The sequence below is a fragment of the Sus scrofa genome, chromosome 6 (genome assembly GCF_000003025.6).
Source record: "Sus scrofa isolate TJ Tabasco breed Duroc chromosome 6, Sscrofa11.1, whole genome shotgun sequence".
Lineage (NCBI taxonomy): Eukaryota > Metazoa > Chordata > Mammalia > Artiodactyla > Suidae > Sus > Sus scrofa.
In genome coordinates this window covers 118,651,804-118,675,901 of record NC_010448.4, presented here as the reverse complement: position 1 = coordinate 118,675,901, position 24,098 = coordinate 118,651,804, and the positions used below count along the sequence as shown (strand labels likewise).

Sequence of the window (24,098 nt, the reverse complement as noted above, 5' to 3'; positions counted from 1 at the left end):
CTGTGACAGGAAATACAGAGCCAGAAGGAATGAAATGACAACTTTATAATTGGAAAATGACTAGTTCTTGAACTGCAAACAGTAATATGAACTCATCCTGCATGATCTGGACCTTGACTGCTCTGCTCTTGCAGATGAATAAGAAGCACTTAAAAAAAATCTACGATTGGTAGTGATTATAGAGAAACTAGTAAGTTCATTCTTTAAATTGTCTTCATGAGCAGAACAGGATACATTTTTAACTTTAAGAGAGATAATAAGAAGAGATGCTAACTGTTCTAAATGGGTATTTAAAATTAGTTAACTTTAGGAGTTCCCTTGTGGCAAAGTGGGTTAAGAATGTGGCATTGTCACTGCAGCTGCTTGGGTTGCTACTGTGGTGAAGGTTTGATCCCTGGCCTGGGAACTTTCCTATGCTATGGGCATGGCCAATAAATAAAAATAAGCTAGGGAGTTCCTTTCGTGGCCCAGTGGTTAACTAACCAGACTAGGATCCATGAGAATGTGGGTTCCATCCCTGGCCTCTCTCAGTGGGTTAAGGATGCGGCATTACTGTGAGCTGTAGTGCAGAAGTCACAGATGTGGTTTGGATCTTGTGTTGCTGTGGCTGTGGTGTAGGCTGGCAGCTGCAGCTCCAATTTGACCCCTAGCCTGGGAACTTCTATATGCAACACCTATGGCCCTAAAAAAAAAAAAAAAAAAAAAAAAAAAAAAAAGCTAACTTTAATCCCATTGCATATTAAAGAAGTGTTCAGAAGTTAGGATTCCAGTAAGAGGAGATAAATTATTTTATTTTTAATGCTAGAGAATTCCCAGAGTTAAATTAAACAATAAATAAGAACATCTAAAGATCAGATGGAGGCACTGAATTGTTTTATGTTTAAATTTCTTTAAGTCTTGTTCTGAACTGTATTTCATATTGAAGTTTGGATATGCAAAAACGAATTACTTTTATTATATAAATACTTGCTTTTATTTTAAAAAGCACATTACTCATTTCTTTTATGTAACTACTACTGTTGAAAGCTTACAATTTGTAGCATAAGACTAAAGATTAGCAAAGTGCTATCATACAGTTTTGTTTTGTTTTGTTTTTCCTATCTCCTCTACCTGGTCGAGTGCCAGGAATACCAACAGTGAAGAAAGAGTCAATGCCAGGTATACCAACAGTGGAAGGTCACACCTAAAAAAATACTAGAAAATGTTATATTTCTTATTAAGATTCTTCTTCTGTTACAGCAAATATTTAAGCTATACCTGACTTGTGAGAGACAGACTGTGTGTGAGATTTAATAAGTTTTTAAAACAGTCCTAATTTTGCAATGCATCCATAAGGTCTTACTGATCAAAGAGAGAGGTTAGTTCTATAAAGACTCAGAACTATTCCCCAAAACAATGACCTTGGCTTTATAGCTAAAGACTTGATGGCCTAATTTCACTAATTAAAAAAATTGCCTTGGCCCAATAGTAACTACTCACCGTTTTCTACATTTGCCAGTCGATGCAGAAGGGGCAGCCAGACCAGACACTGTGGGGGAGGATCTGACATGAGCGTGTCCAAGAAACCATTTAAGGTGACTTTTTTCTGCATCAAAAAACCCATAAAAATTGAGAACAGAGAATAATCTTAATATACCTGCTATGTAAATATCATTTGAGATAGAAGAAACGAGACATTCAATTAACCCTCATACATCAAGAAACAGAGCTTGAAACTAGTTCCGAATTTAAAAGATTAATTGCTTTCTGTATTTAAGCATACATAGGACTGAATTATCTCCACTGAGCCCGAGTCAATATTATCACAAGGAGAAAAACCATTATGAGAGGATCATTTCCATACATGAAAATGATGAGGAAAGATGGAGAGTAGACGTTCTCTAAAACATTTTACCCAAATAGTGCATCATATAGCACATTCCACAATTCCCATATCAGTTGCTATTCTAAATTTGTGGAATAGCTTCCCTTTCAGACTTCCCCAACTTCCATAAGGACTATTTTGTGGTTAATGTGAATAGTTCTGCTGTACAAGATTAGGAGGGAATCCTGTTCAGAGGGAACCATCTTCCGTGTCAGAAAAGAATAGTCTAAATTAAAAAAAAATTTCCTTCTCTCCTTTCTTTATATTTCTTTTCTCACAATTCAGTCTGCTTCTGTGTCATTATCCTGGTGCTTTCTGATGTATAAAAGAAATGCAATTTATCTGTTTCTTTCGAAATGACAAAATTAAGAAGTTACAGTAATACTTCTTAAAATGATATTGTAACAGTATGACTAACAAAATCTTACATGCAAAAGCCACTATTTTATTTAAAATTTTGAATTAGAAGATCAAGGTGGATGGCATGGTTTTATATTTTTAGATGAGAAATCAGTATTGAAGTGTATTAAGCCTTTTAAAGGCTTAAACTTTACACTAATTATTCTACTTTGCAAATAATTTTATTAATTTTTTTTATCAGAAGATATTACAATTTTAGCTTTATCTCATAATACTAAATAACTTAAGCTTTTTATTGGGTTGTTATTAACATGATTATTAAGAGATAAATTATGTAAAGTATAAGCAACGAGACAGTATTTTTTTAAAAAGCTACTACATCATGTCTAAAATACTGCTGTCTTTCAAAACAATCACTTGGGATGGCTTTCTATGAAGCAATTAAAACAATTTTGGAATTTCCTCATTCAAACTGCTGTTACAGCCAGTATATGAAGCACAAAAACAAAAGCATCTTAATTTCTTGTATTTCCTCTTTTTGTACTTCACATGATTTTATCCATTTGACCATTCATCACACTAGCTAAAAATCACTCCTGGAAGTCAAAAGTGCTACTGTGATTTTCAACATATATAAAGTTCTCATCATCAAGAATATACAAAAGATTATTTAACATATAATTGCATTATATAATTATATAATACCTATAGGATATTTCAAAAGGAATTTTGAGCAAGAGCACTATCTTTATAATTCTGTTTGAATCTATAGATCCCATTAAAAAAGGAATTATTATTTTAAGTCTTATTAAAAAAGTCTTATTATTCCAGCTGACTTGTAATGAGAAATATTCTGGGGCATTAGTATCTTTCCTGAGGATTCCATGATGCACTACCTAAAATCAGTAAATGTACAAACAATTCCAGGGACAGAGTGGTCAGTTTGGGATTTAATGCAACAGGCCAGATGAGAGATGGTGATGAGGAAAGAAATCTGAGAACCTTCTAGAAAGGGAAATCAGTAGGACTTGGTGTTTGATGAAAAGTTCTGGGTGAAGAAGTTGTATAGAAGGAGGCTTAGGTGAATGATCCATTCTGATGTCACCAACTCAAAAGAGGGCATGCTTTAGTGGGGGCAGAGATCACACACCTATGCCAGGCTGGGGATGGGGGCATGGGAAGGGTCGGAGAGACTACCTGGGTGAGATTTCCCCTGGGGAAGGAGAGTTTGATACTTAGTGGATCAAACCATTCCATCTATTATTGAATGTGTGGATACATTATAAATGAACCCATGACCCACAGAGATGCCTGAGGCAGTTTTGACCTCTTATATCACCAAGTAAATGGGTAGATGAGGTTTATTAGCTGGACAGTAAATGCAGCTTTTCAGTGGATGCTATGCACTGATTCTAATTTAAGGTGTCCTTTTAGAGGACATAGTTTGGATATTTAAAAAATTGTAAACAAACCTTCAATTTATGGGTTTATAAATCTCCACTTTGCTGTGTTAGAGAATAGTTCTAGATATGTAGATTTTCCACATGACTGGAGAGGTAGAAACATGGATATAAACTGGCTATAAACTGGACACAAACTGGAGAGCCACCCAAACTAAGTGGCTTCCCTCGCTGACTTGTATCAACCCAAGTTAAAACATGTAGCTCTGAATTCCAATTTAGTGGACAATTTAGGGCCTCTCAGATTGCACCTGGCATGGGCTATGATTCCTTTCTTGTCTCATTTGCTAAACAAACTGTGTTGAAGCTTGTTTGCTGGGTCTGACTTTGTTTCATGTGAGGCTAGTGACAATTAAGTCTTTTTGATGGCGTGATAATAATAAAGATACTGAGGGTATGGGGTTGTTGTAGGGATTAAATTAGACGATGCAAATAAAGAATTTAGCATGATGCCTGGCTCATGGTTGGGAAACACCACCTATTATTGTTTTCCAGTTATGCTGAGTGTCATTACTGATTCAGAGGTCATTTGTCAGCAGCTGAAAGATACACCGCAGGTCATCATGAAGAAGCAGTGACTTGGAGTGACACACAGAAGAGCAACCACTAAGAGCCACTTCCTTAAACAGGTTTTTTTCCTACCTGTTGAGAGAAACAGGATCTAGCTGACTGTTCTGTGTAACCAAATGAAGGACCTTCAAAAACTGCCGTGGGTAGTTTGAGAACTTCCCGCAGGAATTGATCGTATCGTCCATAAACCATCACACCACTGGAGTCAGAAATCATTGAGAAAATATCTGATGGATGGAAAAGGAAAGATTTTTTTTATCACATAAAGATTCCCCAGTGTTTTAGTTCAACACATCTGCTGCAAATAACAAAAAATGTTAAATTTAATTTGCAGAAATTAAATATATAATTATGGAGGAATAATTTGAAAGCTAATTCTTATGCAGAGATATTCCTGGCATGATGTTTTCTGTGGTGTCTTTCTGTAGATAATGCTGGTATATAGCATTAACTAGTACTTTGGATAAAATTGGCATGTTTTTATAAGACAGAGAACATTACATTTTTAGTTTGAAGTCAACTATCAACTCATATGTAACTCAGTGGGAAGAATTTTTGTATATGTGAGAAATATGCTGACCTCATTTGAAAGATACAATGAAAATGCGACAATAATGCTGGGGTGTGTGTGTATCCACTGAGCTAGCTATGTACCCAGCCATATTATCATTAAAACTTCAGGATTCTGGTTTAGGATATTGAAAAATGAAAGACATAATGGGGATAAGGATGCAATGAAAACACTTGATTAACTCCCCACAGAAGCAGAAAACTTCCTATAAATCATGGTGTCCTGGGTGGAAGACAATTGATTTACAGGGAAGGGTCTCTTGCCTCATGCAATCAAGAGGAGGCCTGCCTTGCCGATGATCAATGGGGTAAAGTCAGGGCTCCAGATTATTCTCAGCAGAGCTGCTGGCTTTATTGAACCCTTTTTTTCTCCGTCAGTTTCTGCCACTATGTCCACTTAATGAATATTAATGGCATAATTTCCCAAGGTACTCTATAATTCCTCTGTGGAAATCACTAGTGGAGGGAAAAGATATGCTATTATATGCTTTGTCACCATGCTAGATTATAACTAGGCCAGCAGAAATGCTGGGATAAACTGTTGTAAAGTCAGTGCAGAGATACCTCCACTCATTATATACTTAATTTTTCAAGGTCAGAATGTAATCTGGGGATATTGTTTTTACACCACAGTCAGATGTTAAGCATGTTACAGGGTTTTATGGATTATGTTTTGAGGACATGAATTGGCTCTCTATTTCTTGAAATACTCCACTTATAAAGGATTTCTATTGTGTTTCCAAAATTTATCAATTATGAAGCTGTAGAAAACTACATGAGCAACAAAAATTAATGTTGCTCTCATCCATTCTCACAATGTTGTTTACTTAGTAAATTTCATCTTTTTCATTATAACTAGTCAAAAAAAGTTCCCAACAGCAAAAAAAAAAAAACTCATGTAATTCCTAGAAACTCAAGAATTCCAGTCAAAAGGGGGAAAAGAAATATTTCTGTTTCTGGACTTTCTGCACCCCCCCCCTTTTTTTCCTTAAGGGCCACACCTGCGGCACATGGAAGTTCTATCTAGGGGTTGGATCAGAGCTGTAGCTGCTGGCCTATACATACCACAGCCATAGCAATTGGGATCCGAGCCTTGACTGTGTTCTACACCACAGCTCATGCCAATGCCAGAGCCTTAATCCTACTGAGCAAGGCCAGGGATTGAACCCACATCCTCAAGGATACTAGTTGGGTTTGTTACTGCTGAGCCAGACAGGAACTCCTAAATGGACTTTCTTATTAGAACTGCCATCTTTTTTGTTTGGGGCAGGTTGATTAACAATAATTTGGTTGTCCTGATGATCTTCTAGGCTTGGATGTTCTAGGCCAGGGCACATTTTGAAAAGTAGTTTAGGCTTTTCAAATCTCCCACTGAAATAATTTTAAACAACGTCTCTAACTAGAGTAGAAGCAGGGGTACCAACAGTGATCCTTCACCAACTTGAAGCTAATATTAAACTAATCTGTACTGATAAAATTCTACTAAGCAACAGCCAAACTAGAGCTAGGTCACTGGGATTAAAGGGAAGTGGCTGTTAATGGCCACTCAGGTTAAAAGGAAATGAGAGAACTCTGGGGAAGCTCTCAACAAGGTGTGTATTTGTAACTTAATTTTGGGCCCTCTGTTTTATTTATTTATGTTTCTTTTTTAGGGCTGCACCTGTGGCATATAGACGTTCCCAGGCTAGGGGATGAATTGGAGCTGCAGCTGCAGCTGCTGGCCTATACCACAGCACAGCAATATCAGATCAGAGCTGCATCTGGACCTATGCCCACGCCCGATCCTTAACCCACTGAGCAAAGCCAGGGATTGAACTCACATCCTCATGGCACTCTGTCAGGTTCTTAACCCACTGAGCCACATGAGAACTCTCTGAGTCCTCTGAATATATATACACACACACATACACACCAAAATATATATACCTTTACATACACACACACACACCTTTATATATATACACATACATACATACACATACATATATACCTTTACATATACACACACACACACATACATACATATATATACATTCACACACACACACATATACCTTCACACACACACACACATACCTTTACCTATACGCACACACATATATATACCTTTACATATATACACACACATATACATATATACCCTTACGTATACACACACATACATATATACCTTTACATATATATATATACACACACACGCGCACATAGATATACATTCATATATATAATGTGCTTATAATATGAAATATATGTGTTTATGAATAAAGGGCTAGTTCAAGGATTAAATTAGTTAATAGGTGAAAAGCACACAGATGCCTGGCACCTAGTACTCAGTATAGAATTGTTAGCTATTTTTATTATTAATTGTACAGCACACTTTTCTGCTGTTTAGCTCATATGTTTAGACTTCACCTGAGTACTGGAAATGGGGGTGCCACATGGAAGCTGATGTCCCTTTTAATGTATTTAAAGCAGCTTTTAAAACTCAGCTTTACATTTTCTGCTGTTTTCTACTTTTTTGCTTCTCAAAATTTTAAGTTATTTTCAGCCAATCACTCTTACTCTGAGTCTCCAACATTAAGGGGTAAGTTGGAATGAACTAAATATCTTTCACCACTAGGTGCAAAAACAGAAAAATTGCCAAACAAGCACACTGGCATATTGGCTCGAAGTGAATCGGAATTGAAAGAAGGAAAAACAAATCCCTCAAATCCTGAGGCATTCCATGTCCTTTCATTTTATTTTCATTATAAAAGCAATGCTTATTATAAAATCACTACTTTGCCTGTTTTGGGATTAAATGCAAGTCAGGAAAAGAAGACTAGAGAAAACGCCTACAGTCCTGCTCACCAAGAGTAGCCACTGCTGGCTGTGGGTGGATTTGCCCATATTTGCTCAACAATTATCACTGAAATATTGGTGACTAAGGATATTCACTTCTGACACATTTTAGAGGTTCTTCCAACCAAACTGCTTTTAGCTAAGTTGTTTTTGGCCAAATTACTTTCAGCTGACTTACCTGGAAACCATTAAAACCACCTCCCTGTGATTAACTTTTCAAAGAGTGATTTCTCAGTCAGAGGACTGGAGGCACATTAGGCTGAGATTCACTTCCTCTGCTCTAGAAGAAGGCAATGTGATATATCATGATCACCCTGTTTTTCTAGAGCATTTGTGACAGTGAAGCTTAGTTCTGCAGACTAGAGAACAAACACGGTTTCCTTCCCGAGGGATTTGTGCATTTATCACTTATTTCGCTGTGCTGAAGAGGATTTACTTTGGCCACTGGATGCTCAATGGCCATGGGCTTATTTAGTGAATGATGGGATGGGGGAGAGGAAATAGGACTTTGGATTCCTGGACTGGCAAGTGACCTTGAAGGATCTGGCAATGGGTAAAGATCTGCTCAAAAACTTAGTTAAATCTTGAATTTTGGATCTGTGCCAATGCTCTCTGTTGGTTACCTAACAACCATTCCTTTCATCTTTATTGGCCCCAAATTTTTTCTGGGCTAAGGGAAAGCAGCAGCCCTTCTCAGTCCAAGACGTGAGAAATACTGGATGATGATATGGCCACAGTGGCATTTCTCTCCTGTTGCCAGTAGTGCTGTAGTAATTGGTCTGTGATGTCACCCTGGCCACGAGTCTTAAGGGCTGGGGGGCCTCTGGAGTGGATGTGACTCCTGAAACTGCTGTACCTGCCCCTTTACCCTCAGGAGAAGAAAATCTGACATAGAGGAAAGCTGAGCAGAAAGATGGGAAGCACCTGGTTCTTGATGGCATAGAATTAACCTGGGTTGTGAAAGGCTCTGAGGAGTTCAAAAGTGCAGAAAACCGGTTTTCTCAGTTGTCCTCAAACATATTTTATACTATTTTATTATTATTATTATTATTTTTGCTTTTTAGGGCTGCACCCATGGCATATAGAGGTTCCCAGGCTAGGGGCTGCATCAGAGCTACAGCTGCTGGCCTACACCACAGCCACAGCAACGCAGGATCCGAGCCATGTCTGTGACCTACACCACAGCTCACAGCAACGCCAGATCCTTAACCCACTGAGTGAGGCCGGGGATCAAACCCGCAAATTCATGGTTCCTAGTTGGAGTCTTTTCTGCTGTGCAATGATGGGAACTCCCCAGACATATTTTATTAAGGGACCCTTTTGTCTAGGTGCTTAATATTGAATAAGTATTTGGACATATTTCTAAAGATTAAAAAAAATTTCTCTACTGTCCTCAGCATAAGTGGTCAATGGTGACATGAGATCAGCCGGCAAGGCCTTCACGAGTTTCCCCTTCTGTCCTGGTTCATGTTGCTAAACTTTCTCTTCCCAGCCTATGCCTGAAGGAAATGCCCTAGGGGTTACTCTCTCTCTCTCTCTCTCTCTTCTCTTCTCTCTTATATATATATATATATATATATATATATATATATATATAATGTATATATATAGACATTGTTTCTGACCCCTTCTAATTTAGCTGTTACCCTCAATAAAGCACCAAGGTAGATAGTTTTAATTGCTAACATCACTTCAGGCTACATGAAGAGACTAAACTGGCCCTCGTAGCATCTCCCTGGGCTTCTCTGTATCCTAACTTCACTTGGCTGGTCCATGAAAGGAAGCTCCTGGAGGTGAGGGAAGATGTGTGGTTATGTGGGTTTCCATGTACTGTCCCCTTATCTACAGCACCAATGACATAGCTCTTCCTCAGAGCATGTCTAGGGAAAATTCCAAAGGAATAGAGGGTTTCTTTCCCCCCTTCTTCTATATGTATTTTTATTCTTTCCTTGTTGGTGCATCAAGAGGCAAGAGATTACATTTAGCAGCTGACAGGCTGCAGGTGACAGAAGAGCCTATAGGCTGTGAGTCACAAACGACTGCAGCTAGCAGAGATGCTACTGATATCTAAGAAAATCTCCGAATTTAGAATGGAGAAGGAAGCTGAGGACAAAGGAAGTGAAGGAACTACCATAGGATAACTGAGCAAAATTAGTCACATAGCTGGGCTTGCAACCTGAGCCTCTCAGCTCCTACAACGGCGCTCTTACTTGTAGGGCATTATAACTGCAACTCATAATATTTAGGGGAAGCGAGAGGGTTACACGGCACTTTTTCTTTGAAACAGCAACATATACACAATTTTAAACAGTGAGGGAATTCCTGGTGGGGTGCAGTGGAAGCGAATCCAACTAGTATCCATGAGGATGTGGGTTCAATCCCTAGCCTTGTTCAATGGGCCGGGTATCTGGTGTTGCCTTGACCTGTGGTGTAGGTTGCAAATGTGGCTTGGATCCCGTGTTGCTCTGGCTGTGATGTAGGCTGGCAGCTGTAGCTTCAATTCAACCCCTAGTCTGGGCACTTCCATATGCCACCATGGGTGCGGCCCTAAAAAAGCAAAAAAAACCAAGTGAGAAATGAAAAATTTGGCCTGATAGCCCCCACCCTAGGTCTACGCAGTCAGAAATTCTGGAATGAGATGTGGAAATCTGTTTTGTTTAAAGCCCTCCAAAGGATTTCATATATATTAAAATTCGAGAGCCACTGGTGTAGGGAAAAAGAGTCAGGGTCCAATTCCTGGTACTATCTGTGATTTACTTTATTCGCTCACCTTCTTTGCCTAAAACATACAAACAAACCAAAAAACTCCCACTGTTATGTTGGTTAAAAAGCTACCACCCTTAGTGACAAAACTTACACAAAATATTCATAATCACTCAGTGCATTTTAGCTACTCGTATGTCTTTACTGGTATCAGTTAATTCTCAGTCTCTGGTGTATGTATGTAATTCCTCTGCCTGCATCTGAGCAATGCCTATTTCAGAACCTCTGGAGTACCCAGTGATCCGAACAGCACTGGCTGAGAAGAATGAGGAAATTGACCGGGAAGTGTGGCTTTAGATGACTGAAAAAAGGAAGGTTACCCAATGCAGCCTTCAGCTCCCTACGGTGATGGACTTATGCCTATAAGGCCGTACAGTACAGTGAACCTGAAAGAATGTGTATCTTACTTTAGCATCATGAACAGTTAATTGGTGATACTCAACAGGTTACAAATGATAACAATTCATACGCAGGAGAAAAACATTCATTTCATTGATATTTATCTAATATCGAAGTATTTCTGAGACAAATACCCAAAGATCAATGAAGATTATATTTCAAACAACTCTCATAGATTGAGGAAAACCACAAGTGGGGGGGGGCATGGCAGGAATGGATAGGGGACAATGTGGTATATGGGAGGGGTAAGCACAGCGAGAATAAGGCTGAGAATGACTTACATCTTAATTTGTCCATGATCTTCCCTCCGCACAACGTGGCTAAAGCCATTTTGACAGCAAATACTGAAATTTTACCATGGCCTTCCCTGTTTAATGATAACAGAAAAAAAGAGATGTCATTTCGAGAAGTTCCAATAACATGGCTTGACATTTTCTGTTCTGTAGAAAGCATAGGACATCAGAATTGCGTGCATTATGTGAACACATCGTTTTTTTAAAAAAAGGTTGTGAATACAATTCAACAGACGTACCAGAAAAACTATCTATTTGCTGTTTCCTTTTTCAAGAAATAGAATCTTAGGTTATTCTTTGTACATGTCACTTGCTCAAAGCATGGACTGGTAGGTAGCCAAAGGGTTATGTGCTATTTAACTGTGGATTAAAATAACAGAACTTTTTTTCCACTTTGGGTTTCATAAAATAATTTTATGCATGATGATTCTACAGACTCTAATTTATTTAAAAGAGGCTTCAGAAAAATCTCTTTTTTTGGTCAGATAATTCCTGAATTTTGTTAGGGTAAATATGGAGACTTTTTCATCACACTTTTTTTTTCACTCATCATTTCCTACCCACAAGCCAACTGTCCTTATGTGATACATTTACTTTTCAAAGGGAGTTGGTATTTTAAAGGACAAAAGTCAGAGCTCTTTTGATGTAGATCTCCTACCCTAAATGACACCTGAGCTGCCAAATCAAGGAGTAAAACTAACTTGTCCTCACAAAATGTGATATAAAAGGCATATTCTAAGAAGTAGGATATTTCAGCTAAATAATTTTTCCAGCTGGAATAAACAGTTTATTCTTTTTTAAATAGTGACTTTTTAAAGTAAAGTACAGCTGATTTACTAGGTTGTGCTAATTTCTACTGCACAGCAATGTGACACAGTCGTAAGTATATATACATTCCCTTTCTTATCTCTCATCATGGTCTATCCCAAGAGACTGGATATAGTTCCCTGTGCTATAACAGTAGGGCCTCAGTGCTTATCCATTCTAAACATTAATAGTTTGCATCTTCTAATCCAAACTCCCAGTCCATCTCCTCCCTTCCCCCTCCTCCTAAACTGTTTATTCTTACATCCTTTTTCCCCCCTGCACCTGCAGCATGTGGAAATTCCCTGGCCAGAGACTGAACCTGGGCCAACCTGGGCCACGGCTGCAGCAATGCTGCATTCTTAACATGCTATGCTGCAGGGGAACTTCCTGTTTATTCTTATATCCTGTGTGCTATATCAGTAATTCATTTCTTTGGTAGTTGCTGCTTTTAAGAATGATGGAGCATGATAATGTGAGGAAAAAAATGTATAATGTTTGTGTGACTGGGTCACCTTACTGTACCACAGAAAGTTGACAGAACACTGTAAATCAGCTATAATGGAAAAATAAAAATCTTTATAAAAAAAGAATGATCAAGAGTTATTTAAAATAAAAGACGTGGCTGAAAGGTAAGTAGAGTCTGTATTGACAAGGGTTTAGTACATAGAATAAATAATTTATCTAAGATTCATATACCTGACATATTAGAAGAAAAAGACATAATAAATTATTGTGTTCCTGTTCCTTACTAGACTCAAGGGAGCATTTGCTATTCATCTTTGTTGCTGTCATTCTTAGCACAATACCTGAAATAACAGCTAGCTAGAATGCAAAATTAACCCAGTCCTATGCTAGTGACTCTCTCATTAATGTTTCTTCTTCTTCTTTTTATGCCATGCTTGCAGCATATGGAAGTTCCTGGGCTAGGGGTTGAATCTGAGTTGCAGTTGCTGGCCTATGCCACAACCACAGCAACGCAGGATCCAAGCTGCATCTGAACCAGTGCTGCAGCTTGTGGCAATGCTGGATCCTTAACCCACTGACTGATGCCAAGGATCAAACCTGTATCCTCATGTATTCTATGTTGGGTACTTAACCCACTGAGCCATTTATATTTCTAAGCCTAAGCACCAGACTTACATAATTACATATAGTATAGCTTGGATACCCCATATCAAACCAACTCTTTTCAAAGAAGAACTCAACTCTTCAAACCCTTCCATAATACTCTGACCAACTTAACTATTAACTTGTTCTTTCTCCTACAGTCCCTTTCCCGTTGTCAAAATTACCAGGTAGCTAGTTACCCAGAAACAAATCCTGGGGAAGGGGTCACCCTTGACCTTTTGCTCTTCCTTAATTCACTACCACCCGAATAAATGTTTGAGGGACTCAGATACACCCACTTCATTGTATATGAAACCTACTTCCTTCTTTTCCTTCTGCGTGCCACTGCTTCCATCAGCTCTTGCTTTAACACTGTAACAACTTCCTAAATGAGCTCTCTGCTTGCACACTCATATCACAGATTTGACCATATTTTACAGTCAGTGCCCGGTATCTGCCACTCTGCATTCGTGGATTGAATCAATGACAGGTGGATGCGGTGGGCCCCCTGTAAGAGATTTACACATCCATGGATTTTGGTATCAGCAGGGGGGTCCTAGACCCAATATCTGTGGATACCAAGGGATGACAGTATTTCATTATTTAAAACCCTATTATCTGATTTACTTCACTTAGTATGATAATTTCTATATGAGATCATTTATAGGTGGAATCTAATAAAAAATGACTCAATAGAACTTACAAAACAAAAACAGACTCAAAGATTCTGAAAACAAACTTCTTGTTACTAAAGTGGAAACATGGGGTGAAGGAATAAATTAGGAGGTTGGGATTGATAAGTACACACTCCTACATATAAAATACATGGGTAACAAGGACCTGCTATACAGCACAGGGAAATTTACTCAGTACTGTGTAATTACCCATATGGGAAAAGAATTTTAAAAGGAATCGATACATGTATATATCTATACTCTTGCCTTGCTTTTATGAAAAGCTACAGCAGCACACTCTGGATTGCCAACTAAAGAAAGAGGCAAGAGATGCCATATGACCCAGCAATCTCACTCCTGGGAATATATCCGGAGAAAACTAGAATTCAAAAAGATACACGCACCCCTACGTTCATTGCAGCACTATCTACAATAGCCAAACATGGAAGCAATCTAAATGTCTATCAACAGATAAATGGATAAAGAAGATGTGGTGTTTATGCATAATGGGATATTTCTCAGTCATAAAAAACATGAAATAATGCCATTTGCAGCAACAAGGATGGACCTAGAGATTATCATACTAAGTGAACTTAAGGCAGAGAAAGACAAATATCATGTGATATCACTTATGTGTGGATCTAAAATACAACATAAATGAACTTATTGGAGTTCCCATCGTGGCTCAGCAGAAACGAATCTGACTAGTAACCATGAGGATGCCAGTTCCATCACTGGCCTCACTCAGCGGGTTTAGGATCCTGCGTTGCCGTGAGCTGTGGTGTAGGTTGCAGACGTGGCTCAGATCTGGCGTTGCTGTGGCTGAGGTGTAGCCTGGCAGCTACAGCTCTGATTTGACCCCTCGCCTGGGAATGTCCATATGTCGTGAGTGTGGCCCTAAAAAGTCAAAAATAAATAAATACATAAGTAAAGAAATTTATTTACAAAACAGAAACAGACTCACAGACATAGAAAACAAACTTATAGCTACCAAAGGGGAAAAGGGGTCAGGGAGAGATAAATTAGGAGTCTGGGATTAGCAGATACAAACTACTACACATGAGAATGATAAACAACAAGGTCCTACAGTACAGCACAGGGAACTTCATTCGGTATCTTGCGATAATCCATAATGAAAAAGAATATGAAAAGGAACTGAATCATTGTGCTGCACACTTTGTAAGTCCATAGTACTTTGAGATTCAAAAAATAATAAATAAAAAGAGGCAACAGAGCTGAAGGTGTTTGACAGTACTGTGCACAGTGGATACTGGATACAGCACACAGGGTAGCCTTTAGAATCACCAACTTTTAGGGATGGGTAGAGCCTTACAATCAGTGATCAATGACATAACCATATAAGCTTTTCTTTGTGAATGAAAGACGCTAGTGTAAAAGCTTTAAAAATAAATTTACCACAAGCCTATAGTTTTTTGTTAAAATAATAATTTTATGTTTAATGTAAGACAAAAATTTGCTTATTTCAATGTTTTTCTTTCAACGTAGAGTGAGAACACAGTGCATTTACATATTTTACTCACCCCCCCAACTATTTGTTTATTTGACATCATGAAATATATTCTATTTTTAAGCCAATTATCCTGAAGTGATTGCCTCTGTATATTTTACTTTCCTGTTCTAGTTTGACATCAAAACATACCCAATTAAATTGCTATATTGGTATTTAATTAACACCTAAGAGGATATTTAAGAGAACTGGCAAATTATCAAAGCTACAAACTAAAATTGCTTCACAAATCAATGTTTCTTTAAATCTTATTTCCCCTAATACTTTGCTTGCTCCTTCTGAGAATTTTCAAATTTTCCTAAGGGACACCTGATTGAAAATGGAAAAAGGAAAGCACTTATCCTTTGGTTAAAAAAAATATATATGGAGGAGTTCCTGTTGTGGCGCAGTGGTTAACGAATCTGACTAGGGACCACGAGATTGCAGGTTCGATCCCTGGCCTTGCTCAGTGGGTTAAGGATCTGGCGTTGCCATGAGCTATGGTGTAGGTTGCAGATGCGGCTCCAATCCCGCGTTGCTGTGGCTCTGGCATAGGCCTGCAGCTACAGCTCCGATTGGACCCCTAGCCTGGGAACCTCCATATGCCGTGGGAGCGGCCAAGAAATGGCAAAAAGACTATATATACATATATATGTATGTATATATATATACACACACACACACACACACACATATATACATATATATATATATTTTTTGGAGATTGGTAGAGTGTCTGCCTTAAATACATGGATTACTTCAAAGTTTGACTCATGATAATAGAAAGTAACTTGCTTTATGCTAGGCTGAGTTTTCCATGACTAGGAAAGAGAAAAACGGATGTCTTCTAACTTTTTTTTTTTTTTTTTTTTTGCTTTTTAGGGCTGCACCTGTGGCATATGGAAGTTCCCAGGCTAGGTGTTGAACTGGAGCTACAACTGCTGACCTACACCACAGCCACAGCAATGCCATATCCTTAACCCACTGAGTGAGGCCAGGGATCAAACCCACGTCCTCATGGATACTAGCCAGGTTCTTTACCACTGAGTCATGAGGGGAACTCCCAGAAAACCTACTTTTGACAAGAAAGAAAAGAACAAATAGATACTGGTAGGTCTGGGATGTGAGGGCTGAGGTTGGAACTGTAAAAACTAATAAACAGAAACCTCAATTAAACAAAGTCAGAAGACCAGCAGGGGAGCTCTCACACTCTGCAATGATAACAAAGCCCAACAGGAAGAAGAATTCCTCATCCTTCCTGACAAGGACTGAGCCAATGAAAAGCTCTGGACCCTTTGTTTACTGTAGCTCTCCCAAATTCCTTTTCCCCTTTACAAAAGAGTTCTCCTTTCCTTGTTTTGCCTGGACTCTCCAGAATTGCAGACCCTAAATAACAATTCCTGGTTGATCCTGAATAAAGCTTTTCCCACTCCCCCTACCCCCACCCCTAACTGCTGGAGAAGTAATTGGCAGTCTATTTGTTTTAGGTCAACAGAAGAGAATATAAATTTTCTCCAAGTCCCCAAGAGAATGTCCTATTTAAAATTACAGAACCCCATGACAAATTTCAAGTCCCTGAAAGTGAGGCTGAATTCAGACTGATTCTTTTTTTGAACAGGGTGAAGGAATTATTTCTCTGTTTAAGAATACTGAAACCAGGAGTTGGCACTATGATGCAGTGGGTTAAGAGTCTGACTGCAGTGGCTCAGGTTGCTTTGGAGGTGTGGGCTCAATCCCCAGCCCTGCACAGTGGGTTAAAGGATCTGGTGTTGCTGCAGCTACAGTATAGTTCACAGCTGCAGCTTGGATTCAATCTCTGGCCCAGGAACTTCCATATGTTGCAGGTGCGGCCATAAAACAAAACAAACAAAAAGAATACTGAAACCAGAAGCTCTTCTTTTACCAACATATCTTACCAAAATATTCGGTAAGCATTCATAATAAGCAAAGGCCCAGCACTCACACTTTCATTTTCCACATACTGTGGTAGCTTAATTCACTGAGAGAATTGCTTCCTCTTCTGTCTTCCATAACATGCCTCTATGACAACACATTTCTCTCTCTGGGAATTATTTTGTTCATATGGATCATGCATTAATTCACTCAATAAATATTTATTAGCAATGCTTCAGAGGCTGGATATAAAAAAATGAATTAGATGTGTCTCCTACCCTCCTTTTCCACATCATCTATTGGGGGGAAAGATGAAAAACTAGTTAGTTTTAATACAACCCATTTTAAGGGCAGAGTCCACTTCTTCTCATCTATCACCTCTAGCTCATCATGGCACATAGCACATAGCAAGTTCTTAACATGCTAGTTAAATTAATGAATGCTCAAGGGAAAGGTTCTGATTTACCACTTAAGTTTTATATTGAGCAATACTAAGTCTTTGAGGAAAATTACAAAGGTTGACTTTATGGCCCTTAGTCTTAGCTTGTGCACTCATGTGATAGGTTGAATTTAGAAGGGATCACATACGTAATTTCACTTGTTTGGGGGATAGTGAGGTTAACATGTGAACATATAGAAGTCCCTTATTTGGCCCTGGCATCACCGGGCTCTGCATAATGTTAGCAAAACATATGGGGAAAGAATTGCTCCTAGCGCTGGGCCGGGTGGGTTTGCCAAGAGTTTGTCCACAATGGAGAATGGAAGGGCCCAAATTTGTTGACATGTCTTCCTCACTCCCATGAAAACTCACCTGCCACTTATCCAAAGTGGATGTCCAACAGGAAGATGAGTGACATGAAAAATGTTCAATTTATCTAAATTTGTGAAAATTTTTTGGAAAGAGATTCCATTTTAGTAACATATAGGAATCTTGGAACAAAGTGTTTTCCACCAGAACAAAATTTTAGAGGGTGTGGACATTTTGGATTTTAGACGTGCTAAGCAGAAAATCACCAAGCCAAGTAAATTTTAAAGACTGAGTTTTAGGAATGTATAAAATAAAAAGACAAGTGGAGAAATCTGGTTTTGTACAATTCTTCTTTTGTGTTGTTGTCTTTTCTAAGGCCGCACCGGGGATATATGGAGGTGCCCAGGCTACGGGTCTAATTGGAGCTGTAGTGGTGGGCCTATGCCACAGCTCATAACAATGCAGGATCCTTAACCCACTGAGTGAAGCCAGGGATTGAACCTACAACCTCATGGTTCCTAGTCAGATTTGTTAACCACTGAGCCACGACAGGAACTCTGGCTTTGTTCAATTCTTTTTCCTCTGTTCTCACACATCCATGTATCCTCACATACGAACAAGATACTTTGTTGGTGTTTGTGGAGAAACAGTTGTGTACTTTGTAGTGCATCTTGCATTAAACATCAGAATCATTTTTAAAACTGAAAGGCAGAAAGATTTTGGCAGAGCTCCAGGGTTATTCATATCCTTGCATATGAAATAGCGCTGTGGTATCTTTTGTCCTGTGGGGGGCTTGGAAGTGGGAATGGATATTCAAATAGCTCAGCAAGGTTTGATATGTCAAACAGAGATGGAAATTCCAGAATGTTATATTTCTCTGAGTGACTATTATACCATGAATTTGGCACTGAGTGGCTGTCATAAAACTGACTCTCAATCTACAATGTAAAACTTAAGTTCAAATAGCTCTTTCACATACACTCTGTCAGATATGTCTAAATATCACATACTTGAAAGGTTAGGAATGTTATGAGCAGGGAAAGTCTGGGGAAAAAAGGTACATTAATTCTCATTTAGAAAAATGATACAGAAAGCATGAATAGAGCTGAACTTAAACTGATGCCTGAAACAAAACATTTTTTCCCCTCATCCAGCATGAAGCTGTATGACCTGAAAATTATCTAACCTTTTTATGTCTCTCTTTTGTCACTTACTCAACCTGGAAAATTATACTAGAGCACAAAACCAGAAGATTGTTGGCACACAGTAAATGCTGAGTACATCTTAGCTATTGTTACCATTTTATTATTATTATCATTATTTTTTTTGTCTTTTGTTTTTTTAGGGCTGCACCCGCGGCATATGGAGGTTCCCGGGCTAGGGGTCTAATCGGAGCTGTAGCCACCAGCCTACACTACAGCCACAGCAAGGCCAGATCCGAGCCGCATCTGCAACCTACACCACAGCTCATGGCAATGATGGATCCTTAACCCATTGAGTGAGGCCAAGGATTGAACCTGCAACGTCATGGTTCCTAGTCGGATTCGTTTCCTCTGCGCCACGACGGGAACTCTGCATTTTATTATTATTATTATTATCATCATGATCATCGGAGAACTGGTATTAAGAAATGACCTCCAAAAACAGGAAAATCACTTTTTCTTTTAATATGTATCAATGTCTCAGGAAAATCACTTTTTCTTTTAATATGTATCAATGTCTTACTCTGAGTTTTGAATATATGTGAAAATAGTATTTGCTAAGAGCAAAGCCACTGTCACATAACTACTTTATGAGGAATTGTCCCAAGAAGGAAGAGACTGAATTGAATTGAAATGAGATGAAGCCAAATGATTAAAGTCTATGTTAGTGTTTCCCAGGGAAGTAGGAAGAGGGTAAAAAGAAGCCTATCAAAGTCTTTTGTGAAAACAAGATCACTCATATTGGGAACCAAGAATGTCTAGCTGTCTTTCTCTGTGGAGCAGAGGTGAGAACAGAGCATATGGGTCTAGGGGCCAGACCAAACTTTGACTTGCTAGGTTTAGTAATAGGTTGGAGGTTAGGGGGGACTTAACCTCGGAAAAAGAACGAAAGAAATTAGTGTGATAAGAGCCAAGAAAAGCCAATCTTGAATTTTCGTTCATTTATTCACTGAGCTGGATTCATTATGAGCTCGATATTGGCTCAGGTGCTGGCATCCAAAGAAAAAGACAGGGTCCATTGGAGTTCCCATTGTGGCTCAGTGATAACAAACCCAACTAGTATCCATGAGGATGCAGTTTCGATCCCCGGCCTTGTCAGTGGGTTAAGGATCCGGCGTTGCTGTGAGCTGTGGTGTAGGTCCCAGATGCAGCTCAGATTCTGTGGGGTAGGCCAGCAGCTGCAGCTCCAATTCAACTCCTAGCCTGGAAACTTCCATATGTCGCAGGTGCAGCTGTAAAAAAGAAAAAAAAAAAAAAAAAAAAAAAAAAAAAAAAAAGAAGAAGAAGAAAGAAAGAAAGAAAAAAAGGAAAAGGAAATGACAGGGTCCCACCTGAAAGTAGCTTGTGGGAGGCAGCAGGATAAGCAGCGAGGCAGGAGACTCTATCTCGAGGAGACCATCAGAGTCACATGCAAGGAAGTGTGGGCCCTGGGGAGGGTAGTCAGCTCCACCAGGAGAGGTGAAGGGCTTCACAGTGTATCACAGTCTGTGACCGCCGCCCCCCCCACCTCTCCAAAAGGCCACACATCAGCTTTGAAGAATTATTTTCAAGGTAACAATTATATCACAATATAATTTTTTTTAAAGAATTGTTTTCATCTTGTAACTTTCCACCATGTTGTTTTTCTTTAGTTACTTTCAATTTTCTAAAAAGTGATAACAGTCAAAAAAAGTCTTTAGAACACATCAAAGAGGTTTTTTTCCCCCCCCACTGGGATATGGATGAGAGGTGAGAGGAAAAGCACTGCTAAGTTAGTGGGTTCTGAAGGAGTCAGCCTCAGGGGTAAAGCTCCTGCTAGCAAATACAAGAAGGAAGCAGGTCAGTTCCGGGGGAAGGGGGGGTCAGTGCAGGGAGGGGGGACACAGAAGAGAAAAGACAAGAGGAAGAGACGAGCTCAAGGCTCTGGTTATGTCCTCATTTTCTTCTTCCCTCCAGCCCCTGCTGTCCTCCTCTGAGAGCTCCTCCTTTCTCGTGCTTTCCAAGCACACTTCTCCATTTCCCTAGAGACACTTAGAGAAGAAAGCTTTGAGGGGTGGAAAGGGTCTGCTTAGAAGCTGGTTAGCAATAGCCCCCTGGGTGACCACTTCTCAGGCAGTCATCTTTAGAAGGAAAGTAGTCACAATAAAAACCTCCGAAGAAAACCGTAACTCTAAAGGACACACGTACCCCACTTTCATAGCAGCATTATTTACAGTAGCCAAAACGTGGAAACGACCTAAGTGTCCACAGACAGATGAATGGATAAAGAAGATGTGGTATGTACACACAATGGAATACTACCCTGCAACAAAAAGAGAAATAATGCCATTTGCAGCAACATGGATGGACCTAGAGATTTTCATACTAAGGGAAGTCAGACAGAGAAAGACAAAGATCATATGGTATCACTTAGTGTGAAATCTAAAAATAAATGATACAAAGGAAATTGTTTACAAAACAGAGATGACTCACAGACATAGGAAACAAATTTATGGTTACCAGTGGGGAAAGGAGTGGGGGAAGGATACATCGGGAATTTGGGATTAAAATATACACAAGACTTACACATGGAATCTAAAAAAAGGACACAATAAACTTCTTTCCAGAACAGATACTGACTCACAAACTTTGAAAAACGTGTGGTTTCCCAATGAGACCAGTTGGGGGGTGGGGGACGTGCTTGGGGTTTGGGATGGAAATGCTGTAAAATTGGGTTGTGATGATTGCTGTACAACTATAAAAGTAATAAAATTCATTGAGTAATTAAAAAAGAAGGGGAAAAATATACACACTACTATATACAGAATAGATAACCAACAGGGACTTGCTATATGCATACAAGCTTGCTATTGTATGTAGCACAGAGAACTATACTCAATATCTTACAACAACCTATAAAAAGAATATACATATATGTATGTATGTATTTATATATACACACATATATAAAATGGAATCACTTTGCTGTACCCCTGAAACGAATACAGCATTGTAAGCCAACTATATAACAAAGCAAAATCCTCCCAAAGTAAAACAAACAAGCCCATGAAACCCTCCTAGACTGAAGGGGTTGGCTATTCAGTGACAGAGTGGCAAGCACGGCATAGGCCACTGGAGGCAAATGCAACTCCCACGGTCTACAAATCATCCTCTGTAGGTAGCGATGTACTGTATCTTGAGGCTGACTTGGCCAAAGATCAGAGAAAATGTACAGCAAGGAAATTGATTATGGTCTGCAGGAAGCACACCCTGTGAGCACCAAGATCCAGGTGGTTCTGGGGGTGGAGGAAGAGAAATGGAAGAGAGCTGTTCTTGGGGAACTGTGGTTGTGGGAAGGTGAGCCTGGCTTTCAGGGATGTGCCCAAGTGAAGTAGGCCTTGATTCTCATTTCAGGTCACTTTTCTCGGCAGAGTTCAACTGGCTGGGGCTAGTGAACTGTAAAGGCACAACCAAAATAATGACCATATTTCTCTGAATGTATGTTCTTATTCTCCAAGGGTTTGAGTTTTTCCTTGTTTTTTTTGAAAAATTATCTCTTTAGAGTCCAGATTCTTAAGGCAATTCTAATTTTTATTTTGCATTTTTTCCTCTTAATACAGCCATTTAAAATACAGAAAATGAGAAGATCTCCTAAGTGTTTCAGCAATTCTGTAACATCAATAGCACATCATTAATCTACTCGTATCAGGCTCCTTTATGTCTCTGAAAACACAAAAGGCTCCCTTAAATACTTGGGTTCTGTTTTGGGAAAGGTGGAAGTGATCTAGGTTTCCATACTGGATCTCATTTGGATAATTAGAAGTTTATTATTATAAAAGATAAAAATGGACATTGATTTGATTCTTGTTTCCATTCTTATTTTCTATTTTTTTAATTAAAATATAGTTGATTTACAATGTTGTGCCAATTTCTGCTGTACAGCAGGGCCCAGTCATATATAAAAATATATATATATTCTTTTTCTCATATTGTCTTGCATCATGTTTATCCCAAGAGATTGTATATAGTTCCCTGTGCTGTAGAGAAGGACCTCATTGCTTATCCATTTTAAATGTAATAATTTGCATCTACTAATCCCATCTTCCTCCCTACTCCCTTGTTTCTATTTTTATGTACACTTCTAAATTGTATTTACAGGTAGTGGTACTTCCTGCTTGCTCACCTCTCAAATTGTCTAAAATTTCAAAATCCATCAGACAGAAAATCTGTTTTTCAGTAGAACTGCCTGTACTCATTGTGCTGCAGATTGGGGTCTCTGTGGCTGGTCTGTGAATCTCTAAAATGAGGTTTCTGTATGTGGATGTGATCATAAATCTGCTACAATGAGATTTCTCATTGAATACAATATATACACAATATACAGAGGCCTTTCTATCTGTAAGACAAATAGGAACAAAATGCTTCTTTTGCACATTTGTGTCAACTGTTCTTTATCTTGGTATGGCCCTTAAGCTTAGCATCTTTTAGCCATGAAATGATTCAACTACAAGATCAGAGTTATTTAGTGAACATTTACAACTCTGTTTTTTGAAATGTTCTTCCCAATATTTCCAAACAAAAGTGAAAAATCTAACTCTATTTGTTTAAGCTTCATCTATTTCACAAAGTACCCATCCTTATTGCTAAGTGGGCCCCATTTCTATATTTCGAGTTCGTCCAAATTATTTTTAGGTTTGATTCTTTACAAATCCTCTAGCAATATCCCAAGATTTAGTAGGAAATTAGATCTCTCTCTGTTTTCATTTTCCACTGTCACACTTATAACAAATGAGTCTCCTGAAGACTTGAATGGCAGGTTTGAAAGCTGCCATACTCTTGTTAAGGTGATAGGATGAAAATGCTGTTATAGAAATTCCACGGCTTGGTTCCATGCTGCCACCTGTCATGTGGAACTACAACCTCTTCTCCTTGCCCTGCCTCTTGGCAATCAGTTCTGAAGTCTTCAGAGAATAAGCATGGAAATTGTTGGGCTGAATTGCTTGTTTTCAAATAGTTTATTTCAACTTCGGAATTTCTTTTTTTTTTTTTTTTTTTGGTCTTTTTGCCTTTTCTAGGGCCGCT

At 38.8% G+C, this 24,098-nt stretch overlaps 1 protein-coding gene across 37 annotated transcripts in view; it reads right to left on the bottom strand.

Annotated features, from left to right (window-relative positions):
* Positions 1–24,098, bottom strand: part of DTNA (dystrobrevin alpha) — a 420,448-nt gene that overhangs the window by 77,615 nt on the left and 318,735 nt on the right. For all 37 annotated transcript variants that reach the window (XM_021096252.1, XM_021096230.1, XM_021096248.1 and 34 more), the window contains 3 exons: positions 11,109–11,194; positions 4,327–4,481; positions 1,480–1,585 (listed from right to left, as the gene is read on the bottom strand). In XM_021096252.1, coding sequence (XP_020951911.1) covers positions 1,480–1,585; positions 4,327–4,481; positions 11,109–11,194 — 347 coding nt within the window. The remainder of the gene's footprint in view (positions 1–1,479; positions 1,586–4,326; positions 4,482–11,108; positions 11,195–24,098) is intronic.